The 26,123-nt window shown below is 37.5% G+C and overlaps 1 protein-coding gene across 1 annotated transcript in view; it reads left to right on the forward strand.

Annotated features, from left to right (window-relative positions):
* The window catches only part of DSG3 (desmoglein 3), a 31,962-nt gene extending 9,028 nt beyond the window's left edge, over positions 1–22,934 (forward strand). Inside the window, exons 3-17 of the mRNA XM_054461328.2 lie at positions 1,007–1,042; positions 1,557–1,688; positions 2,910–3,065; positions 3,517–3,661; positions 4,327–4,493; positions 5,308–5,436; positions 5,702–5,887; positions 8,660–8,931; positions 9,894–10,033; positions 11,107–11,331; positions 13,667–13,927; positions 16,840–16,979; positions 17,296–17,359; positions 18,693–18,976; positions 20,215–22,934. Of these exons, the coding sequence (XP_054317303.2) occupies positions 1,007–1,042; positions 1,557–1,688; positions 2,910–3,065; positions 3,517–3,661; positions 4,327–4,493; positions 5,308–5,436; positions 5,702–5,887; positions 8,660–8,931; positions 9,894–10,033; positions 11,107–11,331; positions 13,667–13,927; positions 16,840–16,979; positions 17,296–17,359; positions 18,693–18,976; positions 20,215–20,829 (2,952 nt within the window). The 3' untranslated portion in view covers positions 20,830–22,934. The remainder of the gene's footprint in view (positions 1–1,006; positions 1,043–1,556; positions 1,689–2,909; positions 3,066–3,516; positions 3,662–4,326; positions 4,494–5,307; positions 5,437–5,701; positions 5,888–8,659; positions 8,932–9,893; positions 10,034–11,106; positions 11,332–13,666; positions 13,928–16,839; positions 16,980–17,295; positions 17,360–18,692; positions 18,977–20,214) is intronic.
* Positions 22,935–26,123: the final 3,189 nt, after the last annotated feature.

Consider the following 26,123-nt stretch of genomic DNA (forward strand, 5'->3'; position numbering starts at 1 on the left):
AGTTTACAATACTCCTGGCTCAGCACAGAAATTCTTTCATGCGCATAAAACAAGAAATAATAAACTGTGGTTAAACCATCATGGGCTAAATTTCATGGTACAGAATATGTGTTGTACAAACTCAGAAAAAGAGACATCAGTAAAGACAGTTTCATGGAGGTTGTTGGAACTTGATGGATCTGAAAGGATGAGCAATATTTAAGTGGGTGGAGTAGAAAGAGGTAATGCATGCCAGGCAGAACAGAAGATGAAAAATGACACAGATGAACGTCTCATATGCTCTTGAGAAGGTGAAGACCCTAGCCTACATGGCTTCACTTTACTGTCATTTAATTTTTTTGGACCACTCTGAAAATTAAGTTCAGTATTTAAATTGAAGTAATGGAGCAGAGATGAACAGATCCATGTCTCACTGCAAACAGGGTTTGTGATTGGAATAGCATATCCTCATCTTTTATGTTTTGTTCTCTAAACCAGACTAGTTCCATTCCATTCTTTTCACTTGTACAATTAAAGAAAATGTTCTGTAATTGTAGAGGACTAATACAGGATCGCCTTCCTACAAATCAGTTGGGTGGCTGATGGTTTTTAATAATCCCCTGTAGCCCCTTTCTGAAGCATTTCACAATGGTGCTTACCAATGTTTCCCAAAGCGATGACTTTCATAGCTTCCAGGAACTGTGTATAAAGCAGCCAGGTAAGAATTGTGTGGTTGCTGCAACTGACTATTAGGCATAGTTTTTGCAAAGTCCAATAGGTTCTTCTTTATGTCATCAAAATTCTGTAGTCAATTAAAAAACTGGTGGAATGTGTTTATATTGACAGTAATATTCCTTTTCCTATTAGGAACTTACCCTTTGATTATTGCTTCTTGAAACTTACTTTTTTTGAAATAGAAACAAATCACAATATGAACAATGGAATATAATAATCAGGATTATTCATTATATATAATTCCTTATTTGAAGAATTCACATTTAATTCGACTTTATTTAAATGTCTGCAGGTGGTCATATTGGTTCATGGAGAATTGCGAATAGAGGTAAAGTATGAAAAAGGTTTTTGTACTTAAAATAATAGTTTAGTTTAAAAAATTAAATTGTGTTTAGTAGAAATGAATATTTAATTTCTAAAATTATTCAATAATTTAATTGTGAAAATATATAAAATTAAAATTCTAGTAACTGATAACAATATTTTAAAACTAGTCATCCATAAATATCATTATTATAATTTATTTCATGCATTCTTTTCTTCTTATCTTAAACAAATCAGCTGGTCAAACCCTATGGGCCCAGTAAGATACTGTGGAGTATAAAAAGAAAATATAAAATATGACTAAATGCTAATATTAAAAATCACATAGCTTTGTAATTATTTTAGTTATTTAACATTTATTACTTGCTTGACAAAGTATCAGGTAGAGCTAATTAGATACCTAACAGTCTTAGTGATCTTGAAACATAGGGAGTTCCTCAACTAGGTGTCCGTAATCAATATTCTAAGCAAAAATTGCCATTAATTTGCATAACAAATGGAATCCCTTTTTACATAAGACTAAAGGTCAATATGATGAAGAAGAGATGACTGTGCAACAAGCTAAAAGAAGGCAAAAACGTGAATGGGTGAAATTTGCCAAACCATGCAGAGAAGGAGAAGATAACTCAAAAAGAAACCCAATTGCCAAGGTAAGTTATATCGACAGGGGCGTATGAGTTTTTAGAATAAATGTATAAGGTGTAAATTAAAATAATACGGCAATTCCAAATAACAGAATGAAGACTGGGGAGTCCACAGAACAAGTGAACTGGTATCCTCAACAAAATAGTACAATAATAATAATAATAATGAGAGAAAGAGAGAAAGGAAGGTAGCTTCTAGGGTTATGAAAAAGAATTGAGACATATTGACCAATTTTAATACAGAAGGCTTACTTGGATACAGAGTCTAGCAAACAAATAGGAAAAATAATGCATGTATAAGACAGAGAAATGGTTGGGAGCAAAATTTGGATTGGTCGTGTATTGATAACTGTTGAAGCTCAGTGATGGGATGTATCAGGTTTATTATACTATTCTTTTTCTTTCTTTCTTTCTTTCTTTCTTTCGTTTTCTGAGATGGAGTCACTCTGCCTCCTAGGCTGGAGTGCAGTGGCGCAATCTCGGCTCACTGCAACCTCCTCCTCCCAGGTTCAAGCAATTCTCCTGCCTCAGCCTCCCGAGTAGCTGGGATTACAGGCGTGCGCCACCATGCCCGGCTAATTGTTTTTGTATTTTTAGTAGAGATGGGGTTTCACCATATTGGCCAGGCTGATCTCGAACTTCTGACCTCATGATCTGCCCGCCTCAGCCTCCCAAAGTGCTTGGATTACAGGCGTGAGCCACCACGCCCAGCCTGTTATACTATTCTAACTTTATATATATTTCACATTTTTCATGTTAAAAAGCTTTAAAATTACAATAATAAAAAGTAAATTATTTTAATACATATTTTAACCCTACCATACGATCTCTTTCCCTTTTTGTCTCTCCACTTCCCCCTATTTAAAATAAATAAATATCTTTTGTTTTTTAATGTTGTCAGGTAAAGAGGGAGCCTTCAGGAGTAGCCTTGTCAATATTAAATGTCTGACTTTCTTTTAACATTTTAACACTATCATGTGGCCACAGTCTGAGCAAATATTCTAACACTAAAATGATTAGCACCCATCATTGGTTCAGGCTGGTTGTCAAAAACAATGGTTTGATTATATTTCATATTCCTAGTATCTATCAGGGCAAAAAGTAAATGGCACAATGTCAAAAAGAGTGAATCGAATGAACAGATGACTTTAGACTATGGAAGTGGGAGTGGAGAGGGAAAGACTTGAGTGATGGTCACCTCAACGTTTTTGGTATTTGGGGCTGTAGATTACTTCAGATTACCAAGCGACCCAGAAAATTACCTACCGAATCTCTGGAGTGGGAATTGATCAGCCGCCTTTTGGAATCTTTGTTGTTGACAAAAACACTGGCGATATTAACATAACAGCTATAGTTGACCGGGAGGAAACTCCAAGCTTCCTGGTAAGTTTGGGTCCTCAACATTGGGCTACCCTTCTCCTTGCACACCATCGCTTTAGAAAGTGACACTTTTCTACTGGTAAATTTAGAGGAGAGTTCAGTACATGAATCAGTCCACCAGCAAATAACAATACTAGTCCCTCCACAGAGCCTCGCCTGAGGGAACACAGCAGAGGGTGCATGAGTGAGGGCTGAAATCTAGCATGCCAAGTGCTTCAGTTTGCCATGACACAGCATTAGCCTGGTGGAAGGGGCAACTTGCCCAGTTTGTCTGCCCAGAGCAGACAAACTTTTTTTCTTTGTCTATCTTTTTCCACTTTGTCTACCCTTTGGGGAAACATTTCTTCTTTGTATGAAAGTTATGTACATGCCAACAGAGGCCTTATTTCTACAAGTTTTAATAGTATGAAAACTGATTGCAGAGTAATAATCCACATTTTCCCTCTGTTCCTAGATCACATGTCGGGCTCTAAATGCCCAAGGACTAGATGTAGAGAAACCACTTATACTAACCGTTAAAATTTTGGATATTAATGATAATCCTCCAGTATTTTCACAACAAATTTTCATGGGTGAAATTGAAGAAAATAGTGCCTCAAGTAAGTCTTTTACAGTACTTACCACTTTCAGTTTATCTACTTTCAAATATGAGTCCTACTACAATATGTCATTCTTATAAACTAATTTATGCTCTTAGTTTAATCAGTAGTTTTGAAAAATAAAATTCATTAAGATAAATCTGGGTCTTCCTTTCTAAAATGCGTATTTGAGCTAATTATTTACTATCACTATTTCTAGTTATAGTCTGGTTATCAGGTCAATAGTATCTTATTCTATATATACAATTTATATGAGCATTTGGCAGTCACAAAACTAAACAGGCAGCCTTGGGTAGCCTGGATGCATCAGCTGGGCTCTTTTAGGCTATAAGGGACAGAGACACACTCACATTACTTGGATAATTTGTGGAAAGGGGAGAATTATGACAATCTATCAAGGGAGAAAATTGAGATAGAATATAGCCTCAATCTCAGCAAAGGTAAGGCTTAGAGAGAACTGAAGAGTTTGTATGGAAGGAAGCACAGTTCTACCCGGTTGGGAGAGACAGAAAGAGGTAACACAAGTGATATACAATTTTTTGAACATATAGATGATTTTAGGATATTTAAAAATTAGCATCAATGTGAACTTGTTTGGAATATTTAAAGTAAACATAATGTTAATTGTTACATATTCTCTAATAAACATTTTCCTGTATTCCTAGACTCACTGGTGATGATACTAAATGCCACAGATGCAGATGAACCAAACCACTTGAATTCTAAAATTGCCTTCAAAATTGTCTCTCAGGAACCAGCAGGCACACCCATGTTCCTCCTAAGCAGAAACACTGGGGAAGTCCGTACTTTGACCAATTCTCTTGACCGAGAGGTATAGCAAAGCACTTGGGAGAACATTCAAGAATAAAGGGTTTGATTATAAGAAAACCAAGAGAGGTGACTCCATTTTACCCAAAAATAAAAAAAGAAAAGAGGTTCTCAGTACTTAACTTGGATAATCTAGGGAAATTATTTGCATTTTTAAATGTGATTCTGGTGAGGCGAGATGTGTACCGGGCACTTGCAGACTCAACTGTACCCTGAACACACCAGTGGAAGTTAAATAGGGGCAATGAAAGAAGGCATTGACATAGACATACTGGACAAAGATTGAACTGCAGCTAACTCCTCATGTGATGGAGGAGAAGCAAGTGTCTTAGATGAAGGGAGAAATTTCTGTCTGGAATAAAGCCTTCTTTTATATCACACTTTTCCTCCTGACTTCTCTTAATTTTATCCCTGCTTCCAGAGCACTAAAGAATCTCCTTCTCCAATCCTCCTCATTACCTACCACCACCACCTTCTATCTCCATTACCACAGGCTACCCTGTCAGACTCCATATTATTTTTATACAAATGGCTTTCCCAATAGACTAACAGAGAAGCTCCATAAGTGAGCTTGTTACTCCCACCCTACTCATTGCCCATTTTTGCTCTAAGGATACGGTACAGTCCTGCCATAAGAAGCTCACAAAACAGAAAACCTGCCCTAGCCCCTTAAAGACCTCCACCCAACCATCCAGAGCCCACAAATGTCTTCTACATAAAATTGAATACTTCTACCTCCTTACCCATAGGAATCAAGTAATTTCCATTTATAATTCTTAGAGATTAATTATTTTTCTTTATTTTTTATCCAAAATTAGCAAGCTAGCAGCTATCGTCTGGTTGTGAGTGGTGCAGACAAAGATGGAGAAGGACTATCAACTCAATGTGAATGTAATATTAAAGTGAAAGATGTCAACGATAACTTCCCAATGTTTAGAGACTCTCAGGTACACCCATTGCTCCTTAAAGAATCATTTAGATATATATTTACTACTTTGAAATCCTAATTCAGGACTTGCCTGTTTGTTGGTTTTTATTTAAGTTCTCTGCACTTATCTTTAAAGAAATATGCTTTTTAAAAAATATAAGAATTCAGTAATCAGAAGAAGGAAATACATAATTTGAGAAATAAGGATTACCATTTAGAAGAAACATAATCCCTCCGTGTAAAACCTGTCATTAGGTCTTTAATTCTGCTTCTTGCCTTTTCAGTATTCAGCACGTATTGAAGAAAATATTTTAAGTTCTGAATTACTTCGATTTCAAGTAACAGATTTGGATGAAGAGTACACAGATAATTGGCTTGCAGTATATTTCTTTACCTCTGGGAATGAAGGAAATTGGTTTGAAATACAAACTGATCCTAGAACTAATGAAGGCATCCTGAAAGTGGTGAAGGTAAGGTCTGACTTCCCTTCATTGGTAAAAAAAAATTCTGTATTAACCAAAATGATCATTTCTACAGATAAAATGTATTTATTTGTTAATATCACTTTATTACAGAAAACACATAAAAGTAGATTGAATTTTTTGTAATCCCCATAGAGCCGCATTACCTGAGGACAACCTCTCTTAACATCTTGAACTCGTTCCAAGCTATTGAACTTTCTGTAGTAAACACAAACACACTAACATGTTATGGGAGTGATGATGTATACTTTAAGCACATGGTAATATATTATGGGTGTCCATACTTTAAGCACAAGAAAGCAAAACACATTTCTTGACTTAATCTCATTCGCAACAATCAGATTGAAGTTAGGACAAGATAAGAATAGATGGAATCATGTCTTGCCCATTTGTCAATCGGTTTTAAATGGATTAGCTACAGTCAATAGAGAATAAATTGCAACTCTTCCTACAAAATGGGAATTTATGAACAAAATCTGCAAAATAAAATATAAATAATTGAGTAAAGCTTTTAATATGCTTGGCTATGATAGACTCCTTATCTGAGAGTGTGATCTGGGCCCTTTCCTTGGTACAGCACTTTGGTTTTTTGTTTGTTTGGTTGGTTTTTGTTTTTTGTTGTTGTGGTTGTGGTTGTGGTGTTTTTGTTTCTGTTTTTGCTTTTGTTTGAGACAAGGTCTCATGCTGTCATCTAGGCAAGAGTGCAGTGGTGTGATTTTGGCTCACTGCAGCCTTCACCTCCCAGGCCCCAGTGATCCTCCCACCTCAGCCTCCTGAGTAGCTGGGTCCACATTGTGTGACACCATGCCCAGCTAATTTTTCTAGTTTTAGTAGAAATAAGGTTTCACCATATTGACCAGGCTGGTCTCAAACTCCTGACCTCAAGTGATCCACCTGCCTTGGCCTCCCAAAGTACTGGGATTACAGGCATGAGCCATCGCATCTGGCCTTTGGTACAGCATTTTGGATTCCATGGGAGCATCCTTATTTAAACCTTAAATCCAGTTGAGTGACAGACCATAGAATCCTTTAACAAGGGGGCTGCTGAAAGCTGTACATGCAGTCCTTTGTTACTGTACTCTTCAGGACAAGTGCTACAGCCATCCCCACTTGTAAGGGTTTTGTTATAAACTCCCACCAATGCCTGGAAGTGAGCTATTCTCTATCTTGTGTATTGGTGTCATTCAGTCTCCCAAACTAGAAACGTGGGCCTTACCCTGAATTGTGACATTTCCTCACAACATACAGCCTTAGAAATTGTCTTTGAAGTCTGACCCTCTTCTACCTTCTTACTGCCTGTGCCCTGGCCTGGCTTTTCCTCTCTTCTCTTAGACGATTGCAGTCCCTCCTAATAGATACCCCTACCTCTTGTCTCTATTGACTTTGTTCTCCTCATTCTTACCAGTGCACCACCAGATTTTTCTTAAAAACAATTTGGATCCCTTACTCTTCTCTTTAAAACCATCCCTGGCTCTACACTGGCTGTGAAGTTGGCCCTCGACCCTAATTACCAACTCAAGTCACCTGCAACTTTTCCTTGACAGTAAGGGTATAGGAACTATTGGAGAAGCCCAGGCAGCAGTGGGTCCTTAAGGCTCCTCAGGTGACTCTACAGTCAGCCAGGGTTGCTAGCCCTTTAAGATGAAATTCACAAGGCAGTATGCCATCTGTATTCAGCCTGCAACTGCTTTCACCTATGCCTGGATAATTTCCCAGCATCCTTCAACACTCAGCTGAGAGTGTTGAATTCTGAGATGAATACCTCTCAGAAACCCTTCATAGCTCTCCTAAGTAGAATTATTCCTTTGCTTTCACACACAGACCCTATCATCTCTTTTGCCTCTTACCTCTTGTATTATAGTTCCCTGTTTAGACATCTTTTCCTTCCACTGCACTGGAAAATGCTTGAGCACACAAAGCCAGTCATTGCAAAGTTAAAACTTAAATCCAGATCTCTTACTTGGATCGTTTTTAATGATATACAGTTGTAACCAATATGAGCATTTTCTTATCTCATCACTCTCAAAAAAATTTACTAGTGAATGAAGAAAAGTCATCCTGGGATTCCTCAGGCCTTGATTTGGGCCACCTCAATAAGGGGATCAAACAAATGGCTATCATGCAAGACCTTCTGAAAATGAGTCTACAAAGAGTTGCTGGGCCACCCACTCACTGCTTTGCAGGGGCCTATTTGCCAACCAAGATTAGGAAGATAGTTTGCCTTTCCCACCTAGGAATTTTTAAAGTCAGGAAAGATACCACTGTGCATAAATCCAATGAAGATTCTGCAAATGACCATAACTGCCAGTTGTAAGAACGTATTAGGGGGATTGATTTGTTCAGTCTTCACTACACCCTGATGAGGTAAGGCTTTTTTTTCAGAAGTGGAGAGTTGAGGATCAGAGAAAACAAACATTGTTCCCTGAGTCACACAGCTATTAAGCAGCAGAACCAGGATTCAAATCATGTTACCATAGCAAACTTGGAGTTCTTTCCACTGCACCTCATAGCCTAAAGAGACTATGATGATGTCTTGCTAGTCTGAAAGAGGTACCCTTATTAGTACCAAACTGAGGTCTCATGAGTTAAGAATCCTAAATCTTTCTCTATCTCAACATTACAATAATTTCTGAAGCTGTTTTGCTATTTAAAAACAAAAGAATTCATTCACAGCATCTTGCATAGTGTGCTGTCATCATCTACTGGGTTTGTGGGAGTATATTGTTGTGAAACTGCCTTCTAATTTTATTTTTTCTCCAGGCTCTAGATTATGAACAACTACAAAGCGTGAAACTTAGTATTGCTGTCAAAAACAAAGCTGAATTTCACCAATCAGTAATCTCTCGATACCGAGTTCAGTCAACCCCAGTCACAATTCAGGTAATAAATGTAAGAGAAGGAATTGCATTCCGTCCTGCTTCCAAGTCATTTACTGTGCAAAAAGGCATAAGTAGCACAAAATTGGTGGATTATATCCTGGGAACATATGAAGCCATCGATGAGGACACTAAAAAAGCTGCCTCAAATGTCAAGTAAGACTATTTTTATTTATATCCTATTTCTTGATGAGGTTTTAATCTATAAGCTATCACAACATAACACATAAACTATTAAGTGCCAAGAATAGAGATATGACATTGATAAAAACAAGAAACTGGGTAACTCAAAAAGTAACATTTAGCTAAATCATTAGGTGATCATCTAACTGTACTAGAAGCAAAGATAACATAAGCATAAGTTACAGTGGAAACCAAGGGAAGAACGCCTTATCCTATCGACAGAAATTGGGAACGTGTCTCATGGAAACTTACAGTTGAGTCTTACAAAGGAGTAGAAGTGCACCACGAGAACATGTTTTTATCATATAAAATAGCACATACAAAGACATATATGCCTAAAATATAACAGCACCGTGCAAAATAATTGCTATATTATACAGAGCAAGAACACAGGTATTTTATTTTACTGTGTACAGCAGAATTGGAAAACTAAGCTAACATATGCTTAAGAATTATGAAATATGAGCCTGGCACAGTGGCTCACACCAGTAATCCCAGCATTTTGGGAGGCCCAGGCAGATGGATCACTTGAGGTCGGGAGTTCGAGACCAGCCTGACCAACATGAAGAAACCCCATCTCTACTAAAAATACAAAATTAGCTGTGGTGGTGCACACCTGTAATCCCAGCTACTCAGGAGGCTGAGGCAGGAGAATCACTTGAACCCAGGAGGCAGAGGTTGTGATGAGCCGAGATGGCACCATTGCACTTCAGCCTGGGCAACAAGAGCAAAACTCCATCTCAAAAAAAAAAAAAAAAGAATTATGAAATATGGCTCATCCATGCTATGTTAATTTTCTGTTGCTTTTTATAAAAGCATATTTCAATGTCAACATATTAAATATGAATATACTAAATATAAAATGAGTCATTTTCATTAAATATGTAACATTCCACATTTGAAAGAAAATTATTTTTTTTAATATTATGAAACAGATATGTCATGGGACGGAATGATGGTGGATACCTAACGATTGATTCAAAAACTGCTGAAATCAAATTTGTCAAAAATATGGACCGAGATTCTACTTTCATAGTTAACAAAACAATCACAGCTGAGGTTCTGGCCATAGATGGTAAGAGAAATATTTGAATCATTTTAGAGCAATGTTATTGTAATTGATGTTTCTTTATGCATAGATGATTGTGATTATTCAACATATTATCTTTACCACTGGAGAGAGAGAATTATCTTAGGAGTGTTGGGCCTCAAGTTTGAGGCAGCTGAATCCAGGAGAGAAAACTAAGAGTTTCAACTTCTCAGTGGAGTTTGAACCAGCAAATTCTGTGTTAGGTCGCTATGGTTTGCTGTGGTTGAAGCAGAAATTTTTTGACCAACAGAAATACCTGGGTTTGAGGGAATGGATAAGGATTCATAGACAAAGCGCATCAGGGAAGCTCAACTTGAATGTGAGGTGCTTTTGTGAGGTACCTATAGAGACCTCATGTACTTTTATCATTGAACAATGCAATTTCCTCTTCTGGAATGTTTTAAAATAATATTCATTGAGTGTATGTGTTTCCCCAAGTATAAAATTAATGTATGTTGAAGGTAATAAAAAACATAACCCCCCCCAAAAAAAAATAAGTATCAAAAAGATTGCCATTTGAGAAAACAAGAAAAAAAGTAGTAAGGGTAACAACAGAAATGACTCATAATGCCCCCACAGAGAGATTTTTATTTCATTATTTTTTATTTTCAGCATTTAAAATTTTTCTTTAATAAACTTTTACATTTTGAGTAATAAAAATATACAATTTTTTATTCCAAATAAAAAATGTGTGCTTTAGAAGCAAAAACCTTTCACACATTGATTACAAGTGAAATCAACACATTTAAGAAAGTTATTATTTTTGTGCTGATTTCATTTGAAATTGGTGAATTCATCATCTTACGGGTCTTGGGTTTGAGCATATTAAATTAATTTTCAATTAATTCTAATTAGAGACATCAGCCTATTTGGTAAATTTCAATTTGCTTTTTACACGATGCAGAAATAGGATGACTATTTTTATTTCTGAGGATAATACAGTATTTCATGAGAAGACACACTAAGTTGGCTACAGAAAAGAGAAATGTAAAAGATTCTCCTTTTTTGTACAACTTTGTTCTATACATTTCTTTAACTCTAAAATGTCGTTCTTACAGAATACACGGGTAAAACTTCTACAGGCACAGTATATGTTAGAGTACCTGGTTTCAATGACAATTGTCCAACAGCTGTCCTCGAAAAAGATGCAATTTGCAGTTCTTCACCTTCCGTGGTTGTCTCCGCTAGAACACTGAATAATAGATACACTGGCCCCTATACATTTGCACTGGAAGATCAACCTGTAAAGTTGCCTGCAGTATGGAGTATCACAACCCTCAATGGTGAGTAACAGTAAAGTTGCTTCTATAAATGCAGACTGCTCCTTTATATTTCCAGAAGGATAAGGAAGATCATTTAAGAGCAGGTCCTTCCAAAAGTAACTGGAAAAATTCTTTGCAATGAAGATGTGGCTGTAGCCTTGTGAATTACTTCTCTTTTCAGAAGAGAAAAGGAATGATATACTGTTAGCACCATTTAATATTTTATTTTGAATCCTTTTTAGGGTTCATTTGATATTTAACATTTTAAATCTGTTTATTTCTATTTCCATAGTGCACCCAAAAAAAGATTAGAGTCAGGCATCTAGGTGGGGCACGGTGGCTCATGCCTGTAATCCTAGTACTTTGGGAGGCCAGGGCGGGAGGATCATCTGAGTTCAGGAGTTCGAGACCAGCCTGGCCAACATGGTGAAACCCCATTTCTACTAAAAATACAAAAATTAGCTAGATGTGCTGGCGCATGCCTGTAATCCCAGCTATTCAGGAGACTGAGGCAGGAGAATCACTTGAACCCAGGAGGCGGAGGTTGCAGTGAGCCAAGATCCTGCCACTGCACTCCAGCCTGGGCAAACAAGAGTGAAAACTCCATCTAAAAAAAACAGTCTGATATCTATTTATCACAGAGCTGTTTAGATTTTTAAATACTAAATACATAAACTTGTTCTGATGGAGCAGTCTATGAGCAGACATGTAGCATGAAGAAGTCAGTCTGCTCAAGGCTCACAGGGAGTGCCACTTACACTGTCACTAGTCAGGAACCTTGAGAGCATAGTGGACTGAAATTTGCAAACCCATTATCCAACAGGGAGGAGCTAATTCATCCTTTCTCTTTCCCAACCTTTATCATACTCATTGTACATTGTCTGTGCTTTCCAGAAGTGTCATAGAAATAGACATTAGACTTCCTAAAAGTCTCCATCCTTTCTGGATTTTATAGTGACGATGAGACCACTTCAAATTCTTAGTAAACTCACTTTTCCCTAGCTCCTTTCTGAACCAGCCTTGCTTCCTTTCATGAATGTACATGCTGTTAAAGCATGTCCTTCAGTCCTAAGTAGCAGCAACTGCCAGAGTTACCAAAGGGATCTTGATCTCCATGGTCATCTTCCCTTGGGCCCTCACACTTCTGGCATAAAGATCTATCTCCAAACTGTGCATGTAGCATTTTGCTCCAAATGAGTTTACTGGATACGTGGCCAATGAAGAGGCTGCCAAAGAAAGATCACAGAGGGCCAGGATGGGTCACAAGACATACCTGCCCAGGTGTGGCTGGGCAAGGCAACAGTGATTGGACTAGGTGGGCAAGGCACAATGTCAAAGGGTATGGTGGGATCAAAAAGATTCAACAAATACAATGCTGAACCTTAGAAGAACTGTTGTGGGATCCGCTTAAAACAGGCAACATAGCAATGGGAGATAGAAAACAGTCTATGCTCAGGACTCAGATAGGCAATAGGCCATCACCACAAGGAAATCCCATATCATAGACCTGCAGCTCACGGGATAAGAACCAGGAAGAGCAGTTGAGGTAGTAGCGGCCAAAGTTGAAAGTCTTGATAAGTAAAACACAAGAACACAGAGTCAGGAACACATATACTCAGAGGGCCACACAAGTCCAAAGATTGATGCAGACATACAAGAGATTGGTTAAGCCCCAGAAGAGGAGTGCCTGACTCTAAATGATGTCGCCCATCTTCTTTAGTGGGAAAAGCAGAGTAGAACTGAGTTTCATGGGAGAGAATAATGGGCCTACCTGCAACAGAGAGGACAAGGAGGCAGGTGTAGACAGATTTACCCACTTGAACCCATTATAGCCCTCATCACTGCTCAAACCTCACTCTATTATCAACCCTACTGTTTGTGGAAACTAACTCTGCTAATGAAAATAAGTAGTAAGAGTGTAAGACACTGCTACGGTTGGAATAGGTCTTCCAAAGCTCATGTGTTGAAAACTTAATCCCCACCGCAACAGTGTTGAGAGGTGAGACCTGTAAGAGGTAATGAGGTCATGAGGGCTCTGTCCTCATGCATGGATTAATGGTGTTACCATGGGAGTGGGTTCATTACAGTAAGAGTGAGTTGTTATAAGGGTGAGTTCAGCCCCCACTTGCTCTCATGCTCTCTTGTCCTTCCACCTTCCACCATGGGATGATGAAGTCCAAAGGCCTTTGTCAGATGCTGACACCTTGATATTGAGCTTCCCAACCTTCAGAACTGTGAGAAATAAATGTGTTTTCTTTATGAATTATCCAGTCTGTGATATTCTGTTACAGCAACACAAAATAGACTGAAAAGACACCTTGTCCTGCTGTTGATTTGCATGATTCTTTCTCTACAGCTACCTCTGCCCTCCTCAGAGCCCAGGAACAGATAGCTCCTGGAGTATACCACATCTCCCTGGTACTTACAGACAGTCAGAACAATCGGTGTGAGATGCCAGGCAGCTTGACACTGGAAGTCTGTCAGTGTGACAACAGGGGCGTCTGTGGAACTTCTTACCCAACCACAAGCCCTGGGACCAAGTATGGCAGGCCGCACTCAGGGAGGCTGGGGCCTGCCGCCATCGGCCTGCTGCTCCTTGGTCTCCTGCTGCTGCTGTGTGAGTAGCCAATGTTTCATTCTCTGTTGGACCGGGTGTCCTCATTTGCAAAGGCCTCCATGCTACCCTGCTCATCTGTGCAATGGGGAAAGAATATTCTCTGATGTTTTATAGGTAAAGCTAGGGGGAAATGGCATTTTCAGAAAGAATCTGAAATGTGTAACATGTCGCTTGCTAACAGTCTATATTAATATAGCAACACGAGTTATATATGTCAGACATTTATAAGACAGCACAAGATAATCAAGAGAAAAGCAAATCATGAAGACTTTCTACACACTGTTAGTAATGTTTGTGGTCAAAATTATGGCTTTATCCATGAGTGTGGCACTTTCTAAGATGTTTTCTCCATATTCATTACATCTCATGAGATTCTAAGGTAAAAAGAGAACACTAGTCAAATAAACTTAGGGAAATACAAATAGGGTATCATAGGCTATTAAGATATATGCTATTAATATTAATTAATTAACCCCTCACTAATATTAATAGCATATGATATTAATATCATATGCTATTAAGATAGCATAGGTTCTGAGAAGTTATTGCTTCATCTAGCATTTCCTCAAAATAGATTACCATCTGAATACGCATCCCCTTTAAGACCTTCACATTTAATACGACTAAGTTTATTAAACACATTTAGAAAACTATGCATAAGTATCCTTTTTCAATAAAGGTAAAATTTATTCAATAGATAGGTTTCTGAAAAGTTGTATTTGAATCAAAATCTTGTAAATCAAATAGTATTTTGATTGTAAGAGGTCTCTATTTAAAAGAACTTCCTAATTCTTGTATAAACAAGAGAAATCCTTGCTAAATTCACACTTTCTTAATTTATTATAAAAATCACAGTTTTAGAGTTAAAATTAATTTCATGATTATTAATTTTAAAACCACAAAAAGTAGAGAAAATGTGTAGACAACTACACATACAACCATCACTTCAACTGAACAGATATGAATGTTTTGCAATATTTTTTCAGGTCTCTTTTTTTAAAAAGAAATAAATTGCTATAGCTACAGCTAATTGCCACACATGCTATATTTTTCCCTTCCTTATTCTCCAAAAGCATTTACTATTCTAAAGTTATTATACATCATTTAGTTTAAGAGCTAAAATTGACAGTCAGAGGTTTGGTTTTTCAATATCGTATTAATCAAGTTCAAGAACCAAAAATTTTTAAGTACCTCTATGTGAATCACTATGCTAGCTTCTAGCTGAAAAGGAAACTTGATTTTGGTTTTCATGCATGTCTAACTATAGGGGAAAAAATACCATGATAAAGCTATAATAGAAATTACCACAAAGGAGTAATTACAGAAGATTTCACGGAATAGAGGAATCATTCAATTGAGCCTTGAAGAATGATTAGGATATAATCAGTATAAAAAAATGGAAAAGGCGTTTCCAAAAATTGACAGCATCAGCCAAGGCCAGAAAACACTTAGTATTTTCTGTTTTAGGAATCACACAGCCTTTGAAGGCTAAAGCGTGGGGAAATTGTGGAAAGTGAAGGAGCAACAGAGAATGCATTGGGACTAATTTGAAAGGGCTACATACACAGGCTGTGGTGTTTGTACTTTATCCTATGAGAAAGAGTAGCTGCTAAAAGCATTTGAATAAAAGACCAACATGATCGTATTTGTATTTTAGAAAGACAACCCTGGCAACAGTGTGTGCAGTGTTAACAGTGTAAATTAGAAAGGCAAGAACACGTAAGAGGTCATTGTAAGAGTTCAAGAGAGATGATGAAGGTTAGATTTAGAGCTGTGACATGAGACTGGAAAAGAAAGGACAAGTGTGCAGTGGATTACAGTGGCCCCTGGAGAGGATTGGGAGATTAATTGTTATGGTCTGAATGTGTGTGTCCCCCCAAAAAAATTCATATGTTGAAACTTAAACCTTAATAAAATAGTATTAAGGAGTTGGGCCTTTACCTATATTAATTAAATCCTCACCACAACCTATGATGTAAATACTATTTATTCCCCCACTTTATGGATGAGTTAACTGAGCAATGAAGGATGATATCACATGCCCAACGTTACATAGCTGTTAAGTGGTACAGCTGAAATTTAAACCCTAGAATCTGACTTCAGAGGCTGCATGCTTAAACCCCTCACTAAGCTGTCTCTAAGTGAAGAGAGTTGAAACATTAGGATTCAGGTGGCCTTGGCAAGGCAGAGGTGGCAGTGGGGCCGCTGACAACAAAGTGTGGGAAACACCTGCTTTCAAGAATAAGTATTTCACTCTTGGTCAGTTAACATGAGAATGACATTAATCTTTATTGCCAAGGATGTGCACAGAAAGATATTTACACTGCCAGAAGAGCCCTCCAAGCTCAAGCCACAACTAAGAAATTCTTAAATTACAATTAAGAATGCATCGATAGCTATTTATTAGGCTATCACCCTAGTTACTGAGGAAGTTTTCTGGTTAATTACTGTTTACTGAGAGATAATTAGAGACTAGATTACCAAAACACCATCGTGCCCACCTAAAATCTGGACCATTCTGGTCATATATTTATCTGTGTATTCACCTGACACAATATACGTAGCCCCAACATGTGCAAATAAATGCAATAATCATAAAAATATATTAAGGAAAAGGATTGAGGAGCCAAACAGCCACTTTCATCATACATCAGTGCCTATTTTAAGACAATATACCAAAAAAAAAACAAGAAATGATCTGATCTGTCTCCTTCAGTTTCATAATCACATGAAATTCTAGTGTGCTTACTGTAACAAGTTTCATTTGTAGAAACTAATTTTGATTTTCATTAGGAATTTTCTACAAATATTTAAGATACTGTATTTTCTTTGTAACATTTCTGAAACATTATCACGTTAAATAGTTCCTAAATTAGTCAAGTGTTCTGATGTTTTGTTTTGTTTTTCACTAGTGGCCCCCCTTCTGCTGTTGACCTGTGACTGTGGGGCAGGTTCTACTGGGGGAGTGACAGGTGGTTTTATCCCAGTTCCTGATGGCTCAGAGGGAACAATTCATCAGTGGGGAATTGAAGGAGCCCATCCTGAAGACAAGGTAAGCATCCAGTTCGTAAATTATCTATTTCAGTTACATAGAGAAAATGTTTGATTTACATTGAGATAGGAAAAGAGGCAAAGGAACATAAAAATAAGAGATTTCTTGACCTTCGGTTTGAAAGTCAGTGCTGAATAGATGGAGGCTTTTAGGATTTTAGCTCTTCAGCTGTCAAATCATAGAAATGGTTATCCCTGCAAGAATTTGCACTTCTTGTAATGTTATCATTTGCAAATTTGCAAAGGGCCACATGTCACTATATTGCTCTGAAATCTGGTTCACTTTTAAATGAATTTATTTTTCACATGATTTGCAGGAAATCACAAATATTTGTGTGCCTCCTATAACAGCCAATGGAGCCGATTTCATGGAAAGTTCTGGTAAGTGGACATAAAATGTTTGAAAGCAGTGGTGAGTTAAGTGAGAAATATTAAAAAATAAGAAGTGTTAAAATTATCTTCTTAATAATTTGCATCTGTGTGCACATGTCAGGAGCTGTTACCACTGAAATGGAGAAAAGCTGTTTTAATATTTTTATATTAGTCAATTCCCTGACATGTCTGGCTTCAATAAGTTAATTTATCCATTGATGCCACCATTGTCAATATCTAAAGATTTGTTATACTTTTTCCAAACTTTAGTGACGTGTAGTTCTCATGCAATCAATTACTAATTTTTTAATTAGGAAAGACTTCACACATATAGAAAAATGTAAGGGAAAATATAACAAACATCTATGTATCCACCACCCACCTTTGTCTATTCCAAACATTGGTCATATTTTCAGTTAAAGTCTCATGTGCACATCCTCGATCCTGTTCCCCTTCTTTCTTCCCCAGAACGAACAGTATCCTGATTTCAGTTCAATTACTAATTCCTGCATTCAGTCATAATAGGACATGATCACTTACATTGTCATACAGGTCATACAGGTGAATTTGTTTATTTCTTTGGTTTTACCAAGTGGCTATTTCATTAATATTATCTGAGTGCCACAACTACTCAGTGAACTAAAAGAACAATAATACTTAATGCCTAATATTAAAGTTTTGCTTAATTCCATAGGTTGTTTTCAAGTGTCCATCCTGCACAATCCGCATGAGATTTCCCCAAATATGTAACTGTCTTCCTTTATCAGATGCTCCAATCCTCACCTGCTTTTCCCATTAGAATTACATAGCAAGAGCTATGTAAAGAATTATCTAGAAAAAAGTAATTTTCCATGAAAGCATAATGTAAAAGGTAACAGGCTGAATAGTCGTGATTTGTTAAATTCTCTTTAGGTACCAAGACATGCTAATTTGCATGATTACATTATGTATGTTTCCTCTTTGGTTTCCATACTGAGCTCATATGACTGCTTAATTGTAATGTTTTTTCATGAAAACAAACAAGCATTGCATTAGAAGCTTCCCATAGCTGTGTAGTAAATATCCTGTCTTTTCTATTTCTGGCTGTTGTCACTGAAAATCTTATTTCTTTGTACACTTTTAAAATTAGTATATTTTTAGAGCTTTTTCACCCGTTTATATGCCCTCCTTTATGACTCTCACATAACACATTGTGGGATGTTATCACCTCTCGTCATATAATTGTATTTTCTCCCACTTACTTGTTTACATGGTGACTGCTTATAGACACCCAAGACCCATTTTATAAAAATGCAACAAATAACAGCATAAGATATTACCGAATGTTCTCCCTTGTTTTTAGAAGTTTGTACAAATACGTATGCCAGAGGGACAGCGGTGGAAGGCACTTCAGGAATGGAAATGACCACTAAGCTTGGAGCAGCCACTGAATCCGGAGGTGCTGCAGGCTTTGCAACAGGGACAGTGTCAGGAGCTGCTTCAGGATTCGGAGCAGCCACTGGAGTTGGCATCTGTTCCTCAGGACAGTCTGGAACCATGAGAACAAGGCATTCCACTGGAGGAACCAATAAGGACTACGCTGATGGGGCAATAAGCATGAATTTTCTGGACTCCTACTTTTCTCAGGTAATTTGGTGAAAAACTTTGTGGCTTGGTTATCTTACTTACATTAGAGATCTTTTTATTTGATTATATACTTCAGTTTTGCAGTTTTTATTTACAGCCTGTTAAAATGCAAGAAAAAAATGGTTTGTTTGTTTTTTGCCAAAATAATACAGATAACCTAAGGTAGCTGTCAAAATCGGGTCACTGATCAAAAGAAGAATGGGAGCCAGGCATAGTGGTACGTGCCTGCAGTCCCAGCTACTCGGGAGGCTGAGGTGGGAGGATTGCTTGCACCCAGGAGGTAGAAGCTGCAGTGAGCTATGATGGCACCACTGCACTCCAGCCTGGGTGACAGAGTGAGACCTCGTCTCTAAAATAAACAAATTAATAATAAAAGAAGAATGAGTAGATAACCGCAACATGAGAGCATATAGCAAGTAGCATCTCATTCCTCCAACTCAACAAACAATTGAGGGTAAATCTCTTTTATGTGAGAATTTCTAGCATCTTCTTTAAGAATACAAAGCAGTTCATTTTGTATTTCCTATATCATAAAGGATATCCAAATACCTGTGTGTATATTTTCCTGAGAGAGGGGTAGAGTATTCACATTATCTGTCTAAAAAAGTTGAAGAACCACTGAATTAATGATCTCCAAAAAAGGGGAGGCAAAAAGAATAGGATGGAAGATCAGTGATGGGAGGAATGACATGTCAGGAAGCATAGAACAGAAAAGGAACATAGGTACGAAAACAAAGACTTTGAAAAGTAGGATGCTTGCCTCTCATTTGATAACCAAAGACTAGTGGGCAGAGAGGCATGGTTAGAATGGATCTCACATTGACTTTTGATATCGATACTGGTAAGTGCCAAGGTCTGACCTAGTATCCAAGCAGACAAAGAGTGATATTGTGTTTGAAGAAAGACTGCAGGGCAGGGGAGAAAGGGAGCGGTTGTTTGAGATGAAGACTCTTGGGATATTTCTAGGTGGGATGTGTGTTACAGTCACATGTCAGGCTCCCACAAGATTCGTAGAATCTAGACAAAGGTTCTAGCTCAATTTTGAGGTAATGTCAACCATACTGTTGTCCAAACACCAGATCATTTTTTTAACAAGATTGTTAATAGACAGTGTCCTTTACTTCTGTGGATTACCTAGTTTGGGCATTCATAATCCAAATGAGTTCTACCAACAGTATTATATTGTTCAACTGACTCTTTCTTAAAATTCATTTTTTCCCACTTTTTCTCTGTCTTAGAAAGCATTTGCCTGTGCGGAGGAAGACGATGGCCAGGAAGCAAATGACTGCTTGTTGATCTATGATAATGAAGGCGCAGATGCCACTGGTTCTCCTGTGGGCTCCGTGGGTTGTTGCAGTTTTATTGCTGATGACCTAGATGACAGCTTCTTGGACTCACTTGGACCCAAATTTAAAAAACTTGCAGAGATAAGCCTTGGTGTTGATGGTGAAGGCAAACAAGTTCAGCCACCCTCTAAAGACAGCGGTTATGGGATTGAATCCTGTGGCCATCCCATAGAAGTCCAGCAGACGGGATTTGTTAAGTGCCAGACTTTGTCAGGAAGTCAAGGAGCTTCTGCTTTGTCCGCCTCTGGGTCTGTCCAGCCAGCTGTTTCTATCCCTGACCCTCTGCAGCATGGTAACTATGTGGTAACGGAGACTTACTCGGCTTCCGGTTCCCTCGTGCAACCTTCCACTGCAGGCTTTGATCCACTTCTCACACAAAATGTGATAGTGACAGAAAGGGTGATCTGTCCCATTTCCAGTGTTCCTGGCAACCTAGCTGGCCCAACGCAGCTACAAGGGTCACACACTATGCTCTGTACAGAGGATCCTTGCTCCCGTCTAATATGACCAGAATGAGCTGGAATAGCACACTGACCAAATTTGGATCTTTGGACTAAAGTATTCAAAATAGCATAGCAAAGCTCACTGTATCAGGCTAATAATTTGGCACTTATTAGCTTCTCTCATAAACTGATCACGATTATAAATTAAATGTTTGGGTTCATGCCCCAAAAGCAATATGTTGTCACTCCTAATTCTCAAGTACTATTCAAATTGTAGTAAATCTTAAAGTTTTTCAAAACGCTAAGATCATATTTGCCAGGAAATGTTCCTAAACATTCTTAAGCTTCTATTTTTCCACTGCCAAAGGAAGGTGTTTATCATTTTAAAATGCAATGTGGTTTAGTGGATTAAGCAGGAGTGCTTGTTCTTGTCTCCATTGCCTTTTCTTATATCATTGATAATGATGTAAGAATCACACGGTATTTGCTAAAGCATTTTGAGCTGCTTGGAAAAAGGGAAGTAGTTGCTGTAGCATTTCTTCCATCTTCTTGGTGCTGGGAGGCCATATGTGCGTCTTTTGCTCAAGCTAAGGGGTATAAGCTTATGTGTTAAACTGGCTACATCTATATTTCATATATCCTCACAATAAGAGAATTTTGAAATAGAAATATCATAGAACATTTAAGAAAGTTTAGTATAAATAATATTTGGTGTGTTTTAATCACTTTGAAAGGATCTATCCAAAGAAAATATTTTACACTGAGCTCCTTCCTACACATGTCTCAGTAACAGATCCTGTGTTAGTCTTTGAAAATAGCTCATTTTTTAAATGTCAGTGAGTAGATGTAGCATACATATGATGTATAATGACGTGTATTATGTTAACAATGTCTGCAGATTTTGTAGGAATACAAAACATGGCCTTTTTTATAAGCAAAACGGGCCAATGACTAGAATAACACATGGGGCAATCTGTGAATATGTATTATAAGCAGCATTTCAGAAAAGTAGTTGATGAAATAATTTTCAAGTCAAAAAGGGATATGGAAAGGGAATTATGAGTAATCTCTATTTTTTTAAGCCTTGCTTTTAAATTAAACAGCTACAGCCATTTAAGCCTTGAGGATAATAAAGCTTGAGAGTAATAATGTTAGGTTAGCAAAGGTTTAGATGTATTACTTCATGAATGCTACCATGATAGTAATGCAGCTCTTCGAGTCATTTCTGGTCATTCAAGATATTTGCCCTTTTGCCCGTAGAAAGCACCCTACCTCACCTGCTTACTGACATTGTCTTAGCTGATCACAAGATCATTATCAACCTCCATTATTCCTTATTGTATATAAAATACAGAGTTTTATATTTTCCTTTCTTCTCTTTTCACCATATTCAAAACCTAAATTTGTTTTTGCAGATGGAATGCAAAGTAATCAAGTGTTTGTGCTTTCACCTAGAAGGGTGTGGTCCTGAAGGAAAGAGGTCCCCCAAATATCCCCCACCCTGGTGCTCCTCCCTCTCCCTGGTATCCTGACTACCAGGAAGGCAGGTGCTAGAGCAGCTGGAGAAGTGCAGGCAGCCTGTGCTTCCGGAGATGGGGGTGCTGCTGCAACAAGGCTTTCAATGTGCCAATCTTAGGTGGGAGAAGCTAGATCCTGTGCAGCAGCCTGGTAAGTCCTGAGGAAGTTCCATTGCTCTTCCTGCTGCTGTCCTTTGCTTCTCAACAGTGGCTCGCTCTACGGTCTAGAGCACATGCAGCTAACTTGTGCCTCTACTTATGCATGAGGGTTAAATTCACAACCATAACCCTCATTTGAAGTTCAAAGGTGTATTCAGGATCCTCAAAGCATTTTAACCTTGCTGCTTAAAACCCAATTTACCACGAAATGGGAATTTTGCTGCACTGTTAAACTGTAGAGGAAACCATGCTATAGTAATAAAGGTTATATAAGACAGAAATGGAAATTAAATGTGTTTTTAAATTTCAAAAAAAATCAATCTTTAGGGTGACTTAAAAATTGATTTGCCATGTAAAATGTATCTGCATTTTTTACACAAAACTTGTTTTAAGCATAAAATTTTAAAACTGTACTACTTGATGTATTATACATTTTGCACCATATGTATTAAACCATAAACAGTATAATGTTGGTATAATAAAACCGGCAATAAATTTATAAATAAAAGCTGAACTACTCTCTATATTAATAGTTATTAAGAAATATGATTATAAAACAGCAGTCCCCAACCCTTCTGGCACCAGGAATCACTTTTGTGAAAGACAATTTTTCCACAGACAGCAGCGGGGATGGTTTCAGGATGAAATCATTCTACCTCAGATCATCAGGCATTAGATTATCATAAGGAGCAGGCAACCTAGATCCCACATATGTGCATTTCGCAATAGGGTTCATGCTCCTGTGAGAAACTAATGCCACTGCTGATCAGAAAGGAGGCGGAGCCCAAGCTGGATTTCTTACTTGCCCGCAGCTCACCTCCTGCTACGGCCTGGTTCCTAACAGGCCACAGACAGGTACTGTTGGGGGTGGGGGCAGGGTTGGGGACCCCGATATAAAATGACTCACATATGTATTTTTATCAGTATTTTAGCTATTTTTTCTAGCTGATTCCTTTTCTGCATCTTCCAGGCAGGAAGGAAGTATCTCGAGATTCGGGATGACTTCAGGTGGACATAGTGCAGGAGAAAGTGCTGGATGAGGTCAGGGCAGAGGGACTTTACTAACTGGATGCTTTAAGTCATTTACTATTTATTTTGCAAGTTGCAATTGTCTCTCAGGTAACTGAGAGATCATTTTTGTGACATTCAAAAGTTGTGACATTCTAAGATGACTTGGAGAGAAAAGTTGGAGTAAAGAGAAGGTAATGTTTACAATCTAGCCTGATGAAAAATGTGTACCATGTCACTGGTGAAAGCCATGAGCCCCAGAAGTGGAACTGTTTTTCCGTAAATGCTAAAGTCCTTATGCCTCCTTTTAAAAGATGCCACAGAATAAGTCTCTCCAACGCTTCAGAACTTTCTTCTGGTTGACCTTCCTCCTTCTTAAATCTGGACAATGAGGCTTGGACATGGAGTATGGGGAGAAAAAGAAACTGGATTAAAGCAAATATTGAGTAAAGAATGGTAGTTGGCTTAACTCAAATGTTTCAAATCAATTCCAGGAAAATGAAAGTCATGTAGATAAAATCCAAAAATATTACCAGCTTCTTCTATTCATAGAAAGTTCAAGGAACGAAAGTGACAAAATCCGTTTAGTTTAACTTGAGGGCCTTCATACATGAGGTAAGAGTGTGAATGGAACACATTCAACTGACTAGTTTCAATGCAACTAACAATTTAGAAACAAGTAAAAGTTAAGAATCCTTCTTGTTCTTGCATTTCCACATTGTCTCGTATCTTCTTCTGGGTCTACAAAGAGGAATACTGAATTAGAGATTATACGGTTTAACAGCATTCAGTAACATAGTCTGAGATGGTTTTATGTAAAGGGGATAATTGATAAGACAAGAAGATAAACAATCATTTAAATTCCAGAAGCCAGAAACCACACACGTTTTCCATGATGAACGCTAAGACTCCTCTTGCTTTGCTGTCCAGAGTATGCTGAGATCCCCTCCCTGGCCAAAGACATCAGGCTGTTCTCTGGTTGGTGTCTTTACTTTCTTTTTCTTCCACAGTTTGATTCATTTTTACAAATAAAAAACAAAAAAAATTTAGACACAATAGAGATATAGTTAAAACTCAAGAGGATAATGTCTGAAGAACAAGTACAAATGGATGCGGTTATCAGAGCAAGAAGAAAAGAGACATTGGTGAGGGTTACCAAGTGGTCAAGAGAGCTACATACTCTCATTCAATTCTAGAGTAATCCTTAGATTACAGGCATGGAAACAGAGACTCAGAGAAGCAAAATAACTTTCTCAAGGTTGCACAATAAGTGACACAAATGTGAAAGTTTATCGATAGTTGTCTGGAAATAATAACTATTACTCTCAGAATAATCTGTTCACTTCCAGTCTAAGACTTGAGTAGAACATTAAAAATTAGAAAGAATACAAAGAAAATGAAAATTATAAAAAAGATTACAAATCTAGATGTAATTTTAAAGATTAAAGAAGTAGTATAATGTAGGCATATGTGTGTGTGGGAGGGAGAGAGAGAGAGTGATAGAGAGAAAGAGAGAAAGAGAGAGAGAATGCTAATACATGATGCTGCTATTTTGAAGTACATGTGGAGGTTTTTCTTTCAGGGGCCAGTGACCAGGTCCCTTCCACAACCAATAACTAATAAGAATGAGCCAAAAGCCTAAATTGCAGAAACAAGTATTTAGCTGAATTTAAATTACAATTTTTGTATTTTAATACAAAACTAAAATGCAATTTTATACAATTATAACTGATGTTGTAAGTACTGAAAAAAACTACCTGGAATCTCTTTCTCAGTCAACTCCCTAAGAATTACTTTGATAAAACACTATTTAGAAGAGGTTGTATGAAATGTATCCAGATATGAAATGATTACCTTAAACAGGTCCTTCCAGCTCAGTGTTTCCATGATTTGTGGCAAAGAACATTTGTGGCAAAGAACATATTTTAACAACCACAAATTTTTTACTCCTTGAAGTCGGTTTCATTTCTACTTTGATTTTCCTGAGGAACATGGTACCACTATATTTTCAATTTTATGCCTCAGAACATCTCTGATGTTTTCTGTGTGCAGAATTCATCATTACTAAGTTAGCAAACAGTGAATTTTATGTGACAACACAGAGAATCAAATGATGATAATATAAGCAAAACATTGATATTGAAACAATGTGTATGTCCTCATTTCCCCAGAAGGCAGAAGAAGTATTTATGTTCTTTCATAATCAAAAGAAGGATTGCAAGGAACTTTCTTGATTATAAAGCTGTAAAGAATCAGGTAATCCTGTATTTATTCAAATGGCATAATGACGTGATTTTCAATCCTGCAAGGAGACATTGTTACTAAGTGAAAAATGAGTATTTAAACACAAAATATGAGATTAACTTCAGTCATGTCTTCTCATGTCCAACTGACTTCTACTGATAATAAGATTTATATGGTCCTAACTCAGATGAAACACACACACACCCACATTCTTGCCTCAGGTAACCTCATGGCTTGGCATAGCTAAAGCAGGTTCTTTCCATTATCAAATCTATGGACCAGACACTAATACTTAGTGGGCGCTGCAGACACAAAGTTTCTGCATTTAAGAATTCTGCTATCTAGCATTATTATTTTAGAAAATAATAATAATCACCTAGATTTTGCACCTAAATTTCTTTAGGTAAGCTATGGTGAAAAAGCCTTATTT

Source organism: Pongo pygmaeus, chromosome 17, assembly GCF_028885625.2.
Source record: "Pongo pygmaeus isolate AG05252 chromosome 17, NHGRI_mPonPyg2-v2.0_pri, whole genome shotgun sequence".
Lineage (NCBI taxonomy): Eukaryota > Metazoa > Chordata > Mammalia > Primates > Hominidae > Pongo > Pongo pygmaeus.